This window comes from Rhineura floridana, chromosome 2 (genome assembly GCF_030035675.1).
Source record: "Rhineura floridana isolate rRhiFlo1 chromosome 2, rRhiFlo1.hap2, whole genome shotgun sequence".
Taxonomy (NCBI): domain Eukaryota; kingdom Metazoa; phylum Chordata; class Lepidosauria; order Squamata; family Rhineuridae; genus Rhineura; species Rhineura floridana.
The window spans coordinates 102,407,822-102,428,496 of NC_084481.1; the positions used below are offsets into that span (position 1 = coordinate 102,407,822).

Consider the following 20,675-nt stretch of genomic DNA (forward strand, 5'->3'; position numbering starts at 1 on the left):
AAATAAAGAAAGAAAGGCAATGGGGGCACTGCTGGTGAATCTTCCATTCCTCTATCAATATTTGCTCCTCCTTCCAACAGGAAATGAACACTTTGCGTAGTCAGTGTGGGCGACTCTATGGGTATGATTGGATCAGCATTCCATTGGTATACACACAGGTAAGAACTGGACTTTGGTACACATCCTCCCCCATGACTGCAAGTGGAATGATCTTATCAAAGCTCAATGCTTGGGAAGTTGAATCAGGTAAAGGGTGCTATCCAGAGAAAGTTACACTGGTCTGTGTCCCACTAAAAATCACGCTAACTCACTTACCTCCCATTGACTTCAATGCAATTTAAACCTGATTAAACTTGATACCAAAATGAAGAGGGTGCTGGAGCAGCTTCCCTGTGAAAAAAAGTAATAACATGTAGGACTTTTTAGTTTAGAAAAATGGTGAGTTAGGTGGGGCATGAATAGAGACTATTTTCTTTTCTCCTTCTCTCGTAATATTAAAATACCTGGAGTTATTCAAAGAAACTAGTTGGTGGGAGTTTCAGGAAAAACAAAAGGAAGTATTTCTTCACACAGTGCACAGTTAAACTATGGAATTTGCTCCCATGAGAGGTACTAATGGCCACCAACGTAGACAGCTTTAAAGGGGGATATGAGAAGTTCGTCTAGGACAAGGTTGTCAATGGCTACTACTAGTCATGATGGCTATTGCTACCTCCAGGATCAGAGACAACATGCCTCAGAATACCAGTCACTTGGCAATGGCAGCAGGAGATGGCTATTTCCTCATGCCATTCGTGTGAGCTTCCATAGGCGTCTGATTGGCCAATGTGGAAACAGAGTACTGGACTGGATAGGTTTTAGATCTGATTCAACAGGGCACTTCTAATTGTTCTTATGGATTGCAATCCATTGTTCTTATGAATTGATCTTTTGGATTGCACACAAAATCCTCAAGTAGAAATATGTACCTATACTTAAACCCCTCCCACTTGAATTTCCATATCAGCGTTCCCAACGCAATTGCAGATGTGCACACTGCACGCATGATCCTCCTCTGTACCCTTCATACCTGGGTTCCGCCTAAATCCTTGCATGATCTTCCCACAGTAACACTTCATTTTATGAATCCCATAAATAAAACCCTAGTGTGCCAGATATTGTATATTCAGGTCACAATAGGTGCACATGCCTTGCAGTCAAACGCAAAGCACACTTTTTCCTTACGTATATTTCCCCATACAAAGATGGGATTTTCACGATTAAGGATTTTGAATCCTTGTTTTCTCAGAGCACATGATCTCCTTGCATATATCTAAACTTGCCCTACCAGTCTGCTCCCGTCCACTTAATCTTGCTTTTGCCTGAGCCCTACTGACACTGCTTCACAGCTACTGGCATACACAACACAGCATTCCATGGGATGAACCATTTCTGCACTCTGTATGCAGGGGCAGGCTGTTATCTGCATGAGACACCAGGCATGTTAACTGCTCACCACCGCCCAAACTGCAGCCTCAGGGTAGACTTTATGGTGCCAGCTTCCTCCCATGTCTTACACAACCTTTGTTGTTATTATGTGCCTTCAAGTCGACTACAACTTATGGCAACCCTATGAATCTGCGACCTCCAACAGCATCTGTCGTGAACCACCCTGTTCAGATCTTGTAAATTCATGTCTGTGGCTTCCTTTTTGGAATCAATCCATCTCTTGTTTGGCCTTCTTCTTTTTCTATTCCCCTCTGTTTTTCCAAGCATTATTGTCTTTTCTAGTGAATCCTGTCTTCTCATGATGTGTCCAAAGTATGATAACCTCAGTTTCATCATTTTAGCGTCTAGTGATACGTCTGGTTTAATTTGTTCTAACACCCAATTATTTGTCTTTTTCGCAGTCCATGGTATGCGCAAAGCTCTCCTCCACACATTTCAAATCAGTTGATTTTTCTCTTATCTGCTTTTTTCACTGTCCAACTTTCACATCCATACATAGAGATTGGGAATACCATAGTCTGAATGATCCTGATATTAGTGTTTAGTGATACATCTTTGCATTTGAGGACCTTTTCTAGTTCTCATAGCTGCCCTCCCCAGTCCTAGCCTTCTTATGATTTCTTGACTATTGTCTCCATTTTGGTTAATGACTGTGCCAAGGTATTGATAATCCTTGACAAGTTCAATGTCCTCATTGTCAACTTTAAAGTTACATAAATCTTCTGTTGTAATTACTTTAGTCTTTTTGACGTTCAGCTGTAGTCCTGCTTTTGTGCTTTCCTCTTTAAATTTCATCAGCATTCATTTCAAATCATTACTGGTTTCTGCTAGTAGTATGGTATCGTCTGCATATCTTCAATTATTGATATTTCTCCTTCCAATTTTCACATCTCCTTCATCTTTGTCCAATTCCACTTTCCGTATGATATGTTCTGCATATAGATTAAACAAATAGGGTGATAAAATGCACCCGTCTCACACTCTTTCCAATTGGGAACCAATCAGTTTCTCCATATTCTGTCCTTACAGTAGCCTGTTGTCCAGAGTATAGGTTGCGCATCAGGATAATCGGATGCTGTGGCACCCCCATTTCTTTTAAGGCATTCTGTAGTTTTTCATGATCTACACAGTCAAAGGCTTTGCTGTAATCAATAAACCACAGGATGATTTTCTTCTGAAATTCCTTGATCTATTCCATTATCTAACGTATGTTTGCGATATGATCTCTTGTACCTCTTTCCTTTCTAAATCCAGCTTGGACATCTGGCATTTCTCGCTCCATATATGGTAAGAGCCTTTGTTGTAGAATCTTGAGCATTACTTTACTTGCATGGGATATTAAGACAATAGTTCGATAATTACTGCATTCTCTGGGATCCCCTTTCTTGGGAATTGGGATATATATTGAATGCTTCCAGTTTATGAGCCATCGTTTAGTTTTCCATATTTGTTGACTGGAGGAATCTGTGAGGAATTTAGAGCCAAACTATTTTATTTATTTATTTATTATTTTACTGATATCCCACCCTTCCTCCCAGCAGGAGCCCAGGGTGGCAAACAAAAGCACAAAAACACTTTAAAACATCATCAAAACAGACTTTAAAATACATTAAAACAAAACATCTTTAAAAACATTTCTTCAAAAAAGCTTTCAAGACATCTTTTACAAAAAGGCTAAAAACATGTCGTTAAAAAAAAGGTTTAAAAACATATTAAAAAGCAATTCCAACACAGATGCAGACTGGGATAAGGTCTCAACTTAAAAGGCTTGTTGAAAGAGGAAGGTCTTCAATAGGCGCCGAAAAGATAACAGAGATGGTGCCTGTCTAATATTTAAGGATAGGGAATTCCACAGGGTAGGTGCTGCCACACTAAAGGTCTATCTCCTATGTTGTGCAGAATGAACCTCCTGATGATGGTATCTCCAGGAGGTCTTCACCTGCAGAGCGCAGTGATCGACTGGGTATATAAGGGATAAGACAGTCTTTCAGGTATCCTGGTCCCAAGCTATATAGGGCTTTGTACACCAAAACTAGAACCTTGAACTTGGCCCGGTAACAAATGGGCAGCCAGTGCAATTCTTTCAGCAGTGGGGTGACATGTTGGCGATACCCTGCTCCAGTGAGCAGTCTCGCCACCGCATTTTGCACCAGCTTCAGCTTCTGAACCATCCTCAAGGGCAGCCCCACATAGAGTGCATTACAGTAATCCAGCCAGGAGGTTACCAATGCATGGACAACAGTGGACAGGCTATCCAGAAATGGCTTCAGCTGTCTTACCAGCCAAGCTGGTGAAAGGCACTCCTAGCCATTGAGGTCACCTGGGCCTCTAGCGACAAAGATGGATCCAGGAGCACCCCAGACTATGGACCTGCTCTTTCAGAGGGAGTACAACCCCATCCAAAGCAGACAACAGACCAATTATCTGAACTCGGGAACCACCAACCCACAGCACCTCCATCTTGCTCTTGGAGATAGGATCGGAACCACTTTAAAACAGTGCCTCCAATACCCATCTACTAGCTCTTTTGAGGGAAGAGGGTGAGACAGGAATTGAGATCTTCAAAATCTAAGGAGCTTTCCAGACAAAGGTCCCCTTTCATAATAATAACCAGGCTTTTTCTTAGCCGGGGTGGTCTGGGGGTTGGTGTTGGAATCACCTAGGTATGTTGTACTGGGGAACTTCAACATCCATGCCGAGACCACTCTGGCAGGAGTGGCTCAGGATTTCATGGCCTCCATGACAACCATGGGTCTGTCCCAAGTAGTATCTGGTTCCACTCATGCTGCTGGCCACACTCTGGACCTTGTGTTCTGTGCTGGATGGGATGGTGGTGATCTTGGTGTGGAGGAACTCTCTGTAGTTCTATTGTCATGGAGAGATCACTACCTGGTTGGGTTTAGACTCACTGGGACTCAAAACGTCTGCAGGCGTGGAGGACCGATTAGGATGGTCCTCTGTGACGCCCTTCCCTGGCTCTCCCTGTCAGGTTCCTACCTGCTCGTGGTTACTGCCTGTCACTAGGCACCACCAGGGACTCCACCAGTCCGGACTGTCCTTTTTTATGGTTTCCCTCTCCGCTCTAGCATAGATCTCAACAGATCCCCCTACTAGGCAGCACCACCAGTCACGTCCTATAACCAGTAGTCCCAGAGACTCGGCCTGAGTCTCCCTCAATTAGGTTACCTCTGTGACTGCGTGCTTAAGCTGTCCCAATCCCTTTGATTTACTCAGACTGCTTGTGGTGTTATTCTTCCCTTCCCCGCTGCCACCATTTGTTCCCCTTCAGCCTTGGTATTTACCTTACCCTCCCTTCTGGTCTGTGAAACCCCAGCCAAGGATCAGGCCTTTGGTAAACCAAAGGTATTTATTGAATAACAAAGATAACAAGATTTCTTTAAAAGGCACTTAAGCATATGGTTACATCTAATACTAATCCGAACTCCACCCTCTCCTCACATCCACCAACTCTCCACACAATCTCCTCTCAAAACCCACCAAAACAACCCTCTCAAGTCCACCAACGTCCACCAACGTCCACCCAGATTTACCTGTCATTCTTCCTTTTTATACTGTCAGCCATTTTAAACACTCAGCCAATCATCCAGCATTCTACTGCCCATTCACTCCCCCTCCTCTTTCACTCCACTTACCATGTATCTTCTAAACAAATAGCACTTACCCTATTTACACTAATACAGGATCATCACATTTCCCCCCCCCTTAAAACAACGGCAGAGTATTATTCCTGTTCCAGGATTTATACGTCGCGTTAACAATATAAACAAGTCTCTATGGGGAAAATGTCTTTCTTTGTTCCTCCGTCTGGTCACGTCACTGCAGTCCCAGCCACTTGCCTGGAAAGTCCATCGGCCAGTACATTGTCCTTGCCTTTTATGAACTGGAAGTCCACTTGATAGTCCTGTAGGGCCCAGGACCACCTCTGCAGCATAGTGTTATGGTTTTTCATAGTCTGCAACCATAACAAGGCCCGATGATCCGTTGTTACCATGAATCTTCGTCCCCACACGTATGGGCGCAACTTGTTCAGTCCCCACACGACCGCTAGGCACTCCTTTTGGACCGACGAATAGTTTTTCTGCCTCGGCGTCAGCTTGCGACTCAGATACGCCACTGGATGTCTGGTGCCTTCTCTCTCCTGCAGCAAGACGACTCCCAGCGCGAGGTCTGACGCATCTGTAGCCACGATGAATGGTTGCTCATAGTCTGGTGCTATTAATATGGGTCCTTGGCACAAGGCTTGCTTCAGCAGATCAAAAGCCTTCTGACATTCATCCGTCCATACCACCCGCTCAGAACACTTCTTCTTTGTTAATTCATGCAAGGGGGTTGCTATTTCCCCAAAATTTCTCACAAACTTCCTATAAAAACCAGCCACACCTAGAAATGCCCTTACTTGTTTTTTGGTTAAGGGGATAGGCCACGTTTGTATTGCCTCCACCTTGCTCCATAAGGGGGTGATTTTCCCACTCCCCACCCCATGTCCTACACAGATTACTTCACTCACAACTTTCCCATTCACACAGCACGGTACAGATCTGACTGGGGCATGCTCTCCAGTATCAATGGAATGTCTGGCTATACTGGTTCAGCCAGGTTTATTGCCAAAGAGATTCCCATAGTTTTTCAAAACTCTCAGAATCTCTTCTGACCATTCCAATTGATCTACCCCTCCTTTGTCTTTGCTTTCCTGTACCAAATCTGGAAGTTCAGGCCCACTTCCCTCAGGGAATAAGGTAACTTGCAACACCTGTGCATCCCTGGTATGGTAAGGCTTTAACATATTTACATGAACCACTTTGCTTTTGTTTAATTGGTCTGTGGTGATTACATACATCACTGTGTCAAGCCTTTCTCTGATGGTATATGGTCCTTCCCAGTTAGCCTGTAATTTGTCATGTTTCCTGGGTATGAACGCCATAACCATATCTCCCACATCATACACACGTTCCCTGGCTGTTCTGTCATACCAGTAACTTTGCTTCTGCTGTGGTTGACTCAAATTCTTTTTCACCACCTCCATCATTGATGTTAATTTATTGCGGAATTCCAATACAAAATCTACTACAGATGTTTTGTACTCTCCCAGGGTTCCTTCCCATGAATTTTTTAATAGTTCCAAAGGTCCCCTCACTTTTCTAGTGAACATGAGTTCAAAGGGTGAGAAGCCTGTTGACTCCTGAGGGACTTCTCTGTATGCAAATAAGAAGCATCCCAAACGTTCATCCCAGTCTTGTGGGTGATCTTGAACATAGCTTCTTATCATGCCCTTCAAAACGCCATTGAATCTCTCTGTTAGCCCATTAGTGGTGGGATGGTAAGTAGTGGTCTTTAGATGTTTTAGACCACAACATTTCCACATACATTGCATCACTTCTCCCATGAATACACTGCCTTGATCCGTCAGCACTTCATGAGGGAAACCCAGCCTCATAAAGATTTTTAATAAAGCCTCTGCCACTACAGGGGCTTCTACAGATCTTAGTGCTTCTGCGTCTGGGTACCTGGTGGCAAAATCCACCACCACCACTAGATATTTCTTGCCATGCCTTGTGGGTTTGGAAAAAGGGCCCACCAAATCTATTCCCACTCTATAAAAGGGTTGTCCAATTATAGGAAGGGGCTTTAAGGGTGCCTTAGTCTTTACTCCACTTTTCCCCACCTTTTGGCATATACCACAAGATAGACAATGTTGTTTTACATCTTTGGAGATGTTTGGCCAATAATAGTGTGCAGCCAATCTCCTCTTGGTCTTTTTTATTCCCAGATGTCCTGCACATGGGACATCGTGGGCTACCTCTAGCAATCTGGTTCTGTATTTGCTAGGTACTATCAATTGCTTCACTGGTTCACATTCATCCTTTCTCTCAGCAGGCATCCACAGTCTATATAAAATCCCATTCTCACACACAACTTGATTCCTCAGTTTGTCAGTGAAAGGAATCTGTTGGGTCAGGGCTTGCTCCTTTATTTGATTCAAACTGGTATCCTTATTCAATTCTTCTCTGAAATGCTGTGTCTCTTCCCCAGAGACCAGTTGATACAGTTTGTCTCCTTCAGCAGGCCTACCAAGGGTTGCTATGGGGACCTGAGGCTCGCAAACAGATTCTACCCTGTTTGTTTCAGCCCCCCTTAACATGGCTTCTTTTTCTCTGCCAAGTTGCTGTCTGGTCACCACATATATTTTCCCTTGGGCTCCCATAACATCTCTTCCCAATATCACTGGTTCTTGTTGTTGGGCATTAACGCCTACTTTATATCTGCCCTCTCGGCCTCTCCACGCCATTTTCACCAGGGCCACAGGCAAGCTTTCTGGTTGACCCCTCACTCCTTGGATATTCACTGTTTCCTGAGGTAATATTTCTTCAGATTTTATTAAATCTGGCCTCAGTAACGTCTGAGCGGCACCAGTATCAAGCAATGCCCAATAATATGCCCCTTGTACACTCACTTCCTCTCTCAGACTTGAATCAAGGTCTGTTACTTCTGTCCAGTTTATCTGGCAGAACTGAACCTTTTTTGTGGTTAAATCTTTTGGTTCTATTTTTACTGCCCTTGTCTGAGCAGGATTACTAATGGGGTTGGCAACCTCACATTGAAAACATAGGTGCCCCGGTCTACCACATTTGTAGCATAATTTCTCCTCTGTTTTAGGGTACACAGATCCACTCTGGGGTGTCCTGTGCCCTTCAGATTTTATTGGAGGACTCACTCGCTGTGGTACCACATCCCTTCTGCCATTGTTATTTGGTCTAGCTTTAAAATCTCTTTGTGGTTTTGCCATCCACACAGATCTGTTTGAGGCAAAATGATCGGCCAGCTCCGCTGCTTCTGTTACAGTTTTAGGGGAACGATCTTTCACCAGCAACCTAATTTCGGGCGGCAATTGATGGTACAACTGATCCAATATCATGAGGTTTTTCACCTCCTCCACAGACTGAGCTTTTGCACTTGTCAGCCATTTCCCAAATATGTCCATCAGTTTTGCCCCCAGCTCCACGAAAGACCTCCCTGTCTGTATCTGGCAGTTTCTGAAAAGCTTTCTAAAATAATCAGGTCCCAGTCTGAACCTTTTGTATACTGCCTCTTTAAACTCAGCATAGGTGACGGGCCTGTCTGAGGGGAAATATTGGTATACCTCAGCCAATTCCCCTTTAATCAGGTCTGATAAATACTGCATGTATTTATCTTCAGGTAGCCCCCACAACTGAGCTGCCTTTTCAAAGGTTGTGAGATAAATTTGAGGATCTTGACCAGGCTCATAGACAGCAAAGTCCTTTGGAGTAATTTTTATTTTTGCTCCATCTCTGTCTTTCCTTGTCTCCTCAGAGTGAAATTTCTCTCTATCCAATTTTAATTTTTCTGCCTGTAATTCCGAATCCACTCTCATTCTCTCAGTATCCATCCTCAACTTCTCAGTTTCCAACTCCCTCTGCTTGTCTTTCTCATCTGTTTCAAAGACCCTCTGCTTGTCTTTTTCCTCAGCCTCCCATCTTAACTTCTCTCTCAAGTACTCTATATAAGCGGGATTGCTTAAGTATCCTTCCGGGGTCTCTTCCCTGAAAGGTTGTTTTTGCTGGGCAGTTGCAAATCCTATAAGTGCTACCCTCAATTCATCTACCCCTTTACCCTCGTGAGGTAAATTGAATGTTATGCACTTCTCCACCAGCTCCTCTCTTTTCATTTTTATATGTTCAGCCATGGTGTTTGAGTTCACTCACTCTTTGCCACACACTCTTTGCCAGTCACTCTCACAAGTAATCTTGTTTTGTTATTTCTGTTTGCCACACCACTGTTAGGGATTCTCTAGTATTCGTACCACCGCTACAGCCAACACCTGTGACGTAGTCTCCTTTGTCACCACGTGTCTTTGGGACTCTCTTTGGTTCATATCCCACCGCTACTGCCACCACATGTGACGCCCTTCCCTGGCTCTCCCTGTCAGGTTCCTACCTGCTCATGGTTACTGCCTGTCACTAGGCACCACCAGGGACTCCACCAGTCCGGACTGTCCTTTTTTATGGTTTCCCTCTCCGCTCTAGCATAGATCTCAACAGATCCCCCTACTAGGCAGCACCACCAGTCACGTCCTATAACCAGTAGTCCCAGAGACTCGGCCTGAGTCTCCCTCAATTAGGTTACCTCTGTGACTGCGTGCTTAAGCTGTCCCAATCCCTTTGATTTACTCAGACTGCTTGTGGTGTTATTCTTCCCTTCCCCGCTGCCACCATTTGTTCCCCTTCAGCCTTGGTATTTACCTTACCCTCCCTTCTGGTCTGTGAAACCCCAGCCAAGGATCAGGCCTTTGGTAAACCAAAGGTATTTATTGAATAACAAAGATAACAAGATTTCTTTAAAAGGCACTTAAGCATATGGTTACATCTAATACTAATCCGAACTCCACCCTCTCCTCACATCCACCAACTCTCCACACAATCTCCTCTCAAAACCCACCAAAACAACCCTCTCAAGTCCACCAACGTCCACCAACGTCCACCCAGATTTACCTGTCATTCTTCCTTTTTATACTGTCAGCCATTTTAAACACTCAGCCAATCATCCAGCATTCTACTGCCCATTCACTCCCCCTCCTCTTTCACTCCACTTACCATGTATCTTCTAAACAAACAGCACTTACCCTATTTACACTAATACAGGATCATCACATCCGCCCCAGAGGCTGATGGATCCGGATGGTTTCCTGAGAGCTCTTGGGGTTTTTCCTGTCACCTCGGCAGGCGATTCTGTCGAAGCTCTGGCTGACCTCTGGAATGGGGAAATGGACATGATCGCTCCTGAGCGTCCCGTCTCACGGAATGGAACCAAACCAGCCCCCTGGTTTACCAGGGAGCTGATGGTGATGAAACAAATGAGATGGAGACTAGAGCGACGTTGGCGGAAGAGTCGGAGCGAGTCTGACCGAGTCTGACCGATCATGGGCTAGAGCATACTTGAAGGCCTACTCCGTGGCAGTGCAGGCAGCAAAGAAATTATTCTTTTCAGCCACCATTGCGTCTGCGGGGAGCCGACCAGCAGAGCTGTTTCGAGTGGTTAGGGGTTTCTTACATTCTGGCCCCCGAGAGGGTAATATAGACCACTCATCAGCCCTCTGTCAAGAATTTGCACGGCACTTCGCAGACAAAATCGTTCAGATTCGTTCTGACTTGGATGCTATAGTTGATACAGGTTCAGTGGATGTAACTTTGGCTCCTGCTTGTCCAATAATAATGGATTCCTTTCAACTTGTACAACCCAAAGATGTGGACAGGATCCTTGGAGAGGTGAGGCCCACCACATGTTTGCTAGACCCTTGCCCTTCCTGGCTTATTAAAAGTGCCAGAGGGGGCCTGGCTGAGTGGGTGAAGGAAGTGGACAGTGCCTCCCTACATCAAGGCAGAGTTCCAATGTGCCTAAAGGAGGCAGTTGTAAGGGATTTGCTGAAACAGCCCTCCCTGGACCCCTCTATTATGGATAATTATCGGCCAGTGTCTAATATCCCATTTTTGGGCAAGGTAATAGAGCGTGTGGTAGCCTCCCAGCTACAGGGATTCCTGGATGAAACGGATTATCTAGATCCATTTCAGTCTGGTTTCAGACCTGGTTATGGGACGAAGACGGCTTTGGTCACCTTGGTAGATGACCTACGCAGAGAACTGGACAGGGGGAGTGTGTCCCTGTTGGTTCTGTTGGACCTCTCAGTGGCTTTCGATACCATCGACCATGGTATCCTTCCGGGTTGCCTTGCCGGGATGGGACTTGGGGGCACCGTTTTACGGTGGCTCCGTTCTTTCCTGGAGGGGTGAACCCAGTAGGCGGTGCTGGGGGATTCCTGTTCGACTCCCTGGCCGTTGGCCTGTGGGGTCCCTCAGGGTTCAGTTTTGTCCCCCATGCTATTTAATATCTACATGAAACCATTAGGAGAGGTTGTCCGGAGGTTTGGGGTTCGGTGCCATCAGTATACAGATGACACCCAACTCTACTTCTCCTTTCCACCTAATTCCAAGGAAACTGTCTCGGTTCTAAACCAGTGTCTGTCAGCTGTGGTGCACTGGATGAGAGTGAACAAGCTGAAGCTTAATCCAGACAAGACAGAGGTGCTCCTGGTCAGTCGAAAGGCAGATCAGGGAATAGGGGTTCAGCCTGTGCTGGATGGGGTTACACTCCCCCTGAAAATGCAGGCTCGCAGTTTGGGTGTGCTCCTGGACTCAGCCTTAAACCTGGAAGCCCAGTTTCCTGCGGTAGCCAGGAATGCTTTTGCACAGTTAAGATTAGTGCGCCAACTGCACCCGTTCCTGGAGTCATCTGATCTGGCCATGGTGCCGCATGCCTTAGTTACATCCTGCTTAGACTACTGTAACGCGCTCTACGTGGGGCTCCCTCTGAAGGCTGTTCGGAAACTTCAGTTGGTGCAACGAGCTGCAGCCAGGATGTTAACTGGGGCTGGTTACAGGGATCGTACAACTCCCCTACTGCAACAGCTCCACTGGCTGCCAGTCTGTTTCCGGACACAATTCAAGGTTATGACCTATAAAGCCCTATACAGCTTAGGTCCAGGCTATTTGTCAGACCGTATGTCCCTGTATGAACCTGCCCGGGCCCTGTGATCTTCAGGAGAGTCCCTTCTCACGATCCCAATACCTTCACAAGTGCGACTGGTGGGGACACGAGATAGGGCCTTTTCTGTGGCTGCCCCTAGATTCTGGAACTCCCTCCCTAGGGAGGCAAGAATGGCCTCCTCTGTGCAGTCCTTCCACCGACAGCTAAAGACTTTTTTCTTCCGGTAGGCCTTTGGAACTGAAAGCTTTAAGGGTAGTGATTGAAGAGGGTGCTGTATATTATTGTTTTAATTGTATGCTCCTAAAGTGGGTTGCAGTATTTTAATTGTATATCTATTTGGTTTTAACATCATAATAATTTAATCCTGTTTTAATGCTGATTTTATATGTTTATATGTTTTATATGTTTATATGTTCTTTATGATGTGTACTTATTTTTATCTGGAAGCCGCCTTGAGTTCCAGTTTGGAAAAAGGGCGGGGTATAAATAATAATAATAATAATAATAATAATAATAATAATAATAATAATGCTTTTCTAGTATTAGCCACATTTTTAAAAAATCCACATCAATCTCCCCATCATGGAATGGAATGGGGCTGAGCTTGCTACAAGAAGATAACATTTTTGGGGACTGAAACAGTATGAGGCTTCAAAGTACTGGAGGATGTGGGCAAAGTTTTTGTAAAAAAAAGAAGAAGCCAGGGAAAGGGTTTTAGGATGGCAGCACGTACCCATGGGGTAGATAGGCAGGAGAAAGAGATGTGATGTTCCTTGTAGCAGCCTCATAGGCACTTCTGACCCCATAAGTGCATGTGACATGAGCAAAACCTCCTTTCATACCGCAAAAGAGATATAGCAGTGTTGTGTTTGTTGCAGGCAAGGAGTTTACCTTTCTGGGTTTACAACTTGAGTATGGATCATAGTAATTCTGTCACTACAGAAGCACTTTCTGGTGTCTTGAAAGGGTCTAACAGTGTCTCTTTCTCCAAGGTGGTGACAGTAGCTGTTTACAGCTTCTTCTTGGCTTGTTTAATTGGTCGACAGTTCCTGGACCCTGCAAAAGAGTATCCTGGCCATGAGATGGATCTATTTGTGCCCATCTTCACCTTCCTGCAGTTTTTCTTCTATGCTGGCTGGCTAAAGGTCAGTTCAAAGGAGAGAACATCAATTCTCCAGGAAACTTCTGCCCACCGCTGGAGACCTTCTAAAATTGGTTTTTGAGTTGTTGAGGCTGACACACACACACCTGACCATTTCACACACAAAGACTAATCTAGGCCAAAGTGTGGCCAAAGGTACACGTGATGGTGACAACCCAAATCTTTATTTGTGGGTCTGCCCTTTCATGTGTAAATTTGGAGATGGTGAGTGATTTAAAGGGCGGACAGGGCATGCAAGTAGGAGGTGCTGTGTGCCTTCTACTCTGGCCACCACTTATCCCTACAGTCCATACCCCCCCCCAGAAGCTTTTCTGCCAGGTGAGCTTGGTTAAAAAAATGAAAGGAGTTGAAGATGGAAAGCAGGCAGGGTCTCTCTCAGCTGAAATGCTATTTACTGTATTTATAAGGCAATACACAGGAAGCAAACACATAAGCATCTCACTTTTTTACAAAGTCCCAGTTCTGTTTGCTCTGTTAACCTTGCCTTTTCATCCCACTGATTAGACAAGAGAATATTTCCTTTAATATAATGGTTAAATCAATTTTCTTGACAACACTGAATTGAATGGAATTGGACTGCCTTCAAGTCGATCCTGTCTTATGGCGACCCTATGAATAGGGATTTCCTGGTAAGCGGCATTCAGAGGGGGTTTACCATTGCCTTCCTCTGAGGCTGAGAGGCAGTGACTAGCCCAAGGTCACCCAGTGAGCTTCGTGGCTGTGTGGGGATTCGAACCCTGGTCTCCCAAGTCGTACTCCAACAACTTAACCACTATACCACCCTGGACCATCCTTAAGGGAGCCCCGCAACTCCAGAGCTATTTTTTATTTAAGTTTATTTTAAAGCATTTCTAAACCACTTAATATTAAATAATCTCTAAGCAGTATACAAAAATATAACATAAATACAATTCAACACTATCACAAAGACAGAGATACAACATAAAACCAGTAAAACAGTATTATAAAAGTATAAACAGGCAAAAAGGTATGTCTTTAAAAGACGTCTGAAGCAACTGATGATGTTTGACATACGGGGTTGATCAGCAGTCATTTCATTGTACTCATTTTGCAGGTAGCTGAACAGCTCATTAATCCATTTGGAGAGGATGATGATGACTTCGAAACGAACTGGCTCATTGATAGGAATCTGCAGGTGAGTGAAAGGCCTGGCTATTACAGAACTAAAAAGAAGGTCTTCCTTACTCCTCCTGCAGAGCAGCTGTTTGTCCTTTGAGGCATCTCAAACTAGGGCAGCTCACAGAAACTTCATAACAGTTAGAATGGTATGACAATGGAACCAGTTACCTAGGGAGGTAGTGGACTCTCCAACACTGGAGAGGCAGCGGGACAGGCACCTGTGAGGCTTGCTTTAAGTTGGATCTATAGGGGGTTGGACTCGATGGCCAAATAGGCCCCTTCCAACTCTACTGTTCTGTGATTCTACGCACAACTTTAGATTGAACAGTCACGTACATCTGAACTGAATTCTGGTTCGGTAAGTGGCTATTAATCTCCACATTCCCTCTCAACAATTCAGTAGCCATCCAATGTTGAATGAGATGAAATCATGGCTCTGAAGAGGAGCTTCATATCGCATTAGTTGTCCTCTGAGTCAAGCATGTCTTTCTTGGTGTGCCACTCTGTTATCATAGTGTGCTGCTAACTTCATGTACGACCTTTCAGGTTTTTTTCTGTATCAAAATAATTTTGAATGAGGCCTCCCCTGCTCACCTCTCACTGAGCTTTCACACATGTGATCTTTCTTGCCCTTTGATCATTCACCTGCCATTCATGAGCTCAAGCTGCTTTACTCAGCGCATAGTTAAACTATGGAATTTGCTCCCACAAGATGCAGTAATGGCCACCAGCTTGGATGGCTTTAAAAGAAGATTAGACAAATTCATGGAGGACAGGGCTATCAATGGCTACTAGCCATGATGGCTGTGCTCTGCCACCCTAGTCAGAGGCAGCATGCTTCTGAAAACCAGTTGCCGGAAGCCTCAGGAGGGGAGAGTGTTCTTGCACTCGGGTCCTGCTTGCGGGCTTCCCCCAGGCACCTGGTTGGCCACTGTGAGAACAGGATGCTGGACTAGATGGACCACTGGCCTGATCCAGCAGGCTCTTCTTATGTTCTTATGTTCTTATGTTCTGTGCTTCAAAGGCAGCTAGCTCATCATCAGCCTTTCCTCCTAGGCAGGCCTACTCAATTCATGAACCACAAAGCCGAGCTTAATGCCATTCACTCACGAACTGAGCCCACTTAAGACTCGATAAAGCTATTTTTTTTTCTGCCTGGGACTCCCCCACCCCCAAAGAAAGGATGGGGTTATCAAGGCACTGGCAAGCCACACAATAAACAGTTATCTTGGTGTGCTGCTCTGTTATCATAAGCTCTCCAGCATTCTCAACTGAACACAATCATTGCCTCAATCACTTTGTTTCTTAAATTGCAACCCCCAAATTATTAGAAATGGGTGTTTTCTCAGAAATGGAAAAATAAGAGCAAACACATTCACAGTGCCATTAAGGTTTGACTCCATTGTACCTGACATGTGTGTCTTCTGTACGCAGGTCTCCCTTATGGCTGTGGATGAAATGCACCAGGACTCGCCCACCCTACAGAAGGACCCATATTGGAATGAATCAGACCCACAGCCACCCTATACAGCAGCAACTGCAGAATATAAGCGAACATCTTTCCTAGGCTCAACCTTTGACATCAGGCAAGTGAAGCTACCTAAAACAACCATGGAGATCTCCTTCCCTGATAGGAAAAGCATCCGATGAAGTAGGCGTTTGCCTATGGAAGTTCATGACACCATATATATATATATATATATATAAGCCTTTGTAGTTCCACAGGTGTTTTAAAAATTACTAACAGAAAACCTAAGGGGGATAGCAAATAACATACTGCAGTATGAAGTGCTCTTGTTCAGGGTTTCAATCAGCCAGCCATGCCTTCTTCCTTGATACTCCATTCCATCCCCTCCACTAATCAGAATTCCGTGGCCAACAAGCATGTTCAGTTCTCATTGGACTGTTTTTGGTTTCCCCCTCCCCAAATATATTTTATACTTCTGCTGCAAATCATAGAGTTCTGAGGCATGCTGCTGTTTTCCTCTTGTGCATAGATGATGCCATTTTGGCTCCATAAGGACTTGGAGAATGAATTTGCAATTAGTAGATAGGACAGACATTCCTCCAGTTTACACTTCTCTTTCCATATCTGCATTTATCAAAACATTTCATTTGGCTGTTTTGATGTACTGTGGAGTTGTTGTTGTTTTTCCTTGCTGTTACGTCTTCCAAACATCAAAAAGCCAAATTGTGATGAGTTGCCAAGCACCTCACCTTGTGGTCTGCAAGCAACAGACTACCACAGCCCAAGGTAATCAAGGTGTTTACTGCCCAACAAACTGTTGATGCACACCTCTGCCTCATCATCTTTGAGGTGTCTGAAGAAACAGGGCTGTGCTAGAAGTCATGTTTGAGCAGCTTGTCTCAGAGCCCAGCTTTTCTTGGTGTAGAATTTTGCTATTTTTCTTTTGCAAGCCCACACAGGGCCTGCCCTATCATTAGGCAGAGTAAGACAGTCACCTCAGGCACCTGATTTGGTATGTCATAAGACAGCAGCAACTGGTTATTTATTGATCATTGCATTCTTACCGCCAGGGACAGGGAGCGGTGTTTGTGGGATTTCCTGCCTCAGGTGCCAAAATACCTGGGCCAGCCTTGGGTACTATATACCCGTGACTAGGAGGAGTGCCATTTGTTACTCTGCCTCAGGCAGCAGATTGTTTTGGGCCAACCTGGAAGCAGAAAGCAACAGTGAATAGCCTTGTTAGTATTAACAAGCACAGACATATTCCTGTCGGGCAGCAGAATTGGTGACTGGCATGGTCAGGCACCTACCAGGTCCCATGCCTCAATAGCTGAGAGGCCTCTGATCCTACCCCTCCTCCTCCTCCTCGCTGTTGCTGCCCACCTCTCCTTTCTCTTTGGCCCGTAGGGTGTGGGTGAGCACTTGAATAGCAATGGCAAGGGAGGAGGAGGAGCAACCGTTGCCACACCCTGCTTGCTCATTGGCTTCCCACCTGGTGAGCAGATGACAGCAGTAGTGAGAAGCAGCAGCAAAAGGGGCTGCCAGCACCAGCAATGAGGAGGTGGGACTCCTGAGGAGGGGGGTGCAATACTGAGAGATGGGTGAGGGGGCCCTGAGGATGTTTTTCTTCCCAAGGGTTCTCCAAAACGTGGAGCCGCCACTGATCAGGATATAGCATGTAGGAGCTTAGAGCCACCCTAATTCTCTCCAGTCACTGTATGCAACTGCCTGTTTCCTTTCTCCAGCATGCAGAAAGAGGAGATGGAATTCCAACCCCTGGAGCAGATTAAAGAGAATGAGGAAGCAAACCTGTCAATGCCATTGCTGGGGCATAAAAGCCGCTTCCTGACTGTCCAGTCCCCCAGTTTCACCAGGTCATCAAGAACGAACCTGATGCATCGGAGGAACGAAAATGTCCCTTCTTCCCCTTATTATGCCTACCCAGATGTGGGCAAACCTGGGAGTCCTCCCGGCATTCACCAGCCAAGGGGGGACTGCTCCCCGCCAGGCTTCAGCTCCCAGGATCAATGGGACAATGCAGTGAAGAAACTGCGAGAGTTTGATGCCTTCATGTCAACTCCATTCTGTGAGCGGCCTGGCTTCTACAGCGCCCCACAGACGCCCATCAGCTCCATCCCAATGATCTTCCCATCCAGGCATCCAGGCCGCAAGAAGCCACCTGCTCTCTCTAGCATTGCTGCTTGCTCTGCCACTTCGAGGCACAACTCCTCTGCTGGCCAGTCTCCTTGCAGAGCCAGCGATACAGACAGGAGTGAGAACTCTCTTGGCTCGGGAACTAGAGAAACTTTTGTTTGGCCCACCGAAAAAGGCCAGGCTTCAGACTCCTTGGCTGTGACGGTTGAAGAGGAGGCAAAACATATGATCAGTAGATCAAAAGAAATGGCTCCGCTTAGAAGCCCAGGAAGGGCTCTGTCCTCAGCAGACCCAGCAAGTCCCAAGTTTCCTTTCTTTTCTGAGTCCCCAGATCCTGAGATACAGGCTAACTTCAAGAGTCTGAAAGGCCACCAGCAGCCTTGGCTGAATCCAGCCAACACCACGACTCCAAACCCAGACCACCCCAGCTACCTTCATTCCTACGGCATCAGGACCCCTACCGGCAATGGCCCTCCCACCTGCTTTTCATTCACACCTTTGACATCCCCCATGCTCAAGAGATCCAGTCTGAGCAAAGCAAATGCTGTTGTTGGCTCTGGCTTGGAGGCTTCTTCTGGAGTCATAGAGCAGGATACTCCAGCAATATCTGGGGCCACCAGAGACACAGGAAGTGGAGGCACCAATGCTTATCATGCCAAGGATCAGAGGAAGGCAGCCAGCTCTTCCCCTAATGACTCAGGCATCTCTTTGGCAGAAGGAGACTTTGTAGGACTAATGGAAGTGATCCTGGAAACCAGTGAAAGCACAGCTGATGAAAGGAAGGAGACAGAGGTAACTAAATGAAATGGGATCACAGATTCTTTCTATCTAGGATGATGTGATTTTAAAAAAAACTTCATTGGTACTCGGCCTCTAAAGAGACACCAGAATCGCATACAATGAACTACAGAACAGCCAAGAATGCCAAAACTTTCTGTTGGAAAGATCGTTCCATGGCTATACATGTGTTTTTGCTAACAAGCAGGTACTACGCTCTGTAAGACTAGGAAACCAGTTCTAATTCCAGCAAGCAAAGGAGAGTGTGGGAAGGATCCCCATTGTCCCCGAAGCCTAGTCCCATCCCTGACCAAATGGGCAACAAGCTTCAGAAGGCAATACTAATTGGTCTGTCCCACCATTGCAAGGAAGATGACAGTCCGTTGTTTTGAGAGCCAACTGAGAAAATACAGTGTCATGAACTTTTTGAGTCTGGGAGTCTGGTGTGCCTCCACTTTTAACACTGGAAAAAATGTCATGTATCACATCTCAAAACTTTGGGGAGCACATGCACAACAGCACTTCTGGATAGGAAGATTAAGGCTTAGAGATTAGAAACCTCTGCAGGCTGCCTTGGTCAACAGTGTAACATATAATAATGAAGCTGTTTTGCTGGATGAGCATAGCTTGCTTTACACTATATAGAGGACACTGTATTTTCCATTATGTCCGTTCACTAAATACACATTAGCAATAGAAAATAGTTATGAGCTTTTATGAGTTATTTGCCTACAATCTATTTCTAAACAGCAGGTTGAAAACGAAGCTAGCTGAAGAGAAAGTTTCAGTTCCTAGTAACGTAAATAGCATCAACAGAAAGCACAAACACCTCTGTTAAAATAAGAATGCAGAGCGTTTTGAACTGGCTGTGCTTTGTGCAGGATCTAGAGTCATTTACAGATCCAATAAACTGTTCCTGCTTGGATATAGCGATTGCTGTATCAGTCAGGGAGGCATAAAGCATATCAATTTTGGATGCATCTGCAGAATCTCATGTTCTCCATGCTGGAAACCTTGAAAAGCACCTACAGTCCTCAGGATACCCAATGAGAACCATCCCCACTATTGATTTCCTGCTACTGTTGTTCTGTTTTGGCCTTGCATACCACAAAGCACACCAAACCCATTTCAGGCTCAAGAGGTTATACCCATTCTCCTTTACTGAAACTCCAAGGAGACATGTCTCTCAGTGGATCTAGCCCAAGGACAGGGAACCTGTGGCCTTCCAGATGTTTGACTGTACCTCCTATGAGCTCCAGCCAACACAGCCAGTGGTCAGGAGTGATTGAAATCCAACATCTGGAGGGTTAGAGTTTTCCCATCGCTGATTTAGTCTGTCCTCAGAGAGGAAGATTTAACTTTTTTTTAGTTTACAGGAAGGATAAATTAAAATGGGTCAGAAACAAACCAACTACAAAAAGTTATTAGTAATGCAACCATCCAACTTCAAAAGGGTGTAGCTTCTTTCCATTAAGGGTGGAGAGGCTTCAGGCACGCTTTAGGTATAAACAGGGCTGTCTACATTCCACACAAGCAGAGATTTCAACATAACCTGGTAATATAAGCTCTCATTATGGGGAAGTGGAAAAAGCCCAGTTCCTAACCCTTTCTGTTAGGAACCTCTCCCCAAAATTGTCCTGAGGGCACACTATTAAGACAGAAAAGCAGGATTCTCAAACTGATGCGATTGAAGTTTTTCCACAGCTTCTTAAATTTCCTGTAACTAGCATAGACTGTCAGGAGGGTTGCTAACTGCAGCCCTTCTATATTGCTGAACTAGAACTCCCATCATTCATAACCATTGGCCTAAGACTTTTCAATTCAATGACCTCAAGCTGTTTCCTGAAAGAAATGTCTGAAATGCATGACAGGTATAGCAAAATTACTCTAGAATGAACTGTGGTTTCA

The 20,675-nt window shown here is 45.3% G+C and overlaps 1 protein-coding gene across 3 annotated transcripts in view; it reads left to right on the forward strand.

Annotated features, from left to right (window-relative positions):
* LOC133378262 (bestrophin-1-like) overlaps positions 1–19,585 on the forward strand; it is a 52,030-nt gene extending 32,445 nt beyond the window's left edge. For all 3 annotated transcript variants that reach the window (XM_061613066.1, XM_061613067.1, XM_061613065.1), the window contains exons 6-10: positions 81–158; positions 13,059–13,211; positions 14,304–14,384; positions 15,803–15,954; positions 17,582–19,585. In XM_061613066.1, coding sequence (XP_061469050.1) covers positions 81–158; positions 13,059–13,211; positions 14,304–14,384; positions 15,803–15,954; positions 17,582–18,794 — 1,677 coding nt within the window. In that variant the 3' untranslated portion in view covers positions 18,795–19,585. The remainder of the gene's footprint in view (positions 1–80; positions 159–13,058; positions 13,212–14,303; positions 14,385–15,802; positions 15,955–17,581) is intronic.
* Positions 19,586–20,675: the final 1,090 nt, after the last annotated feature.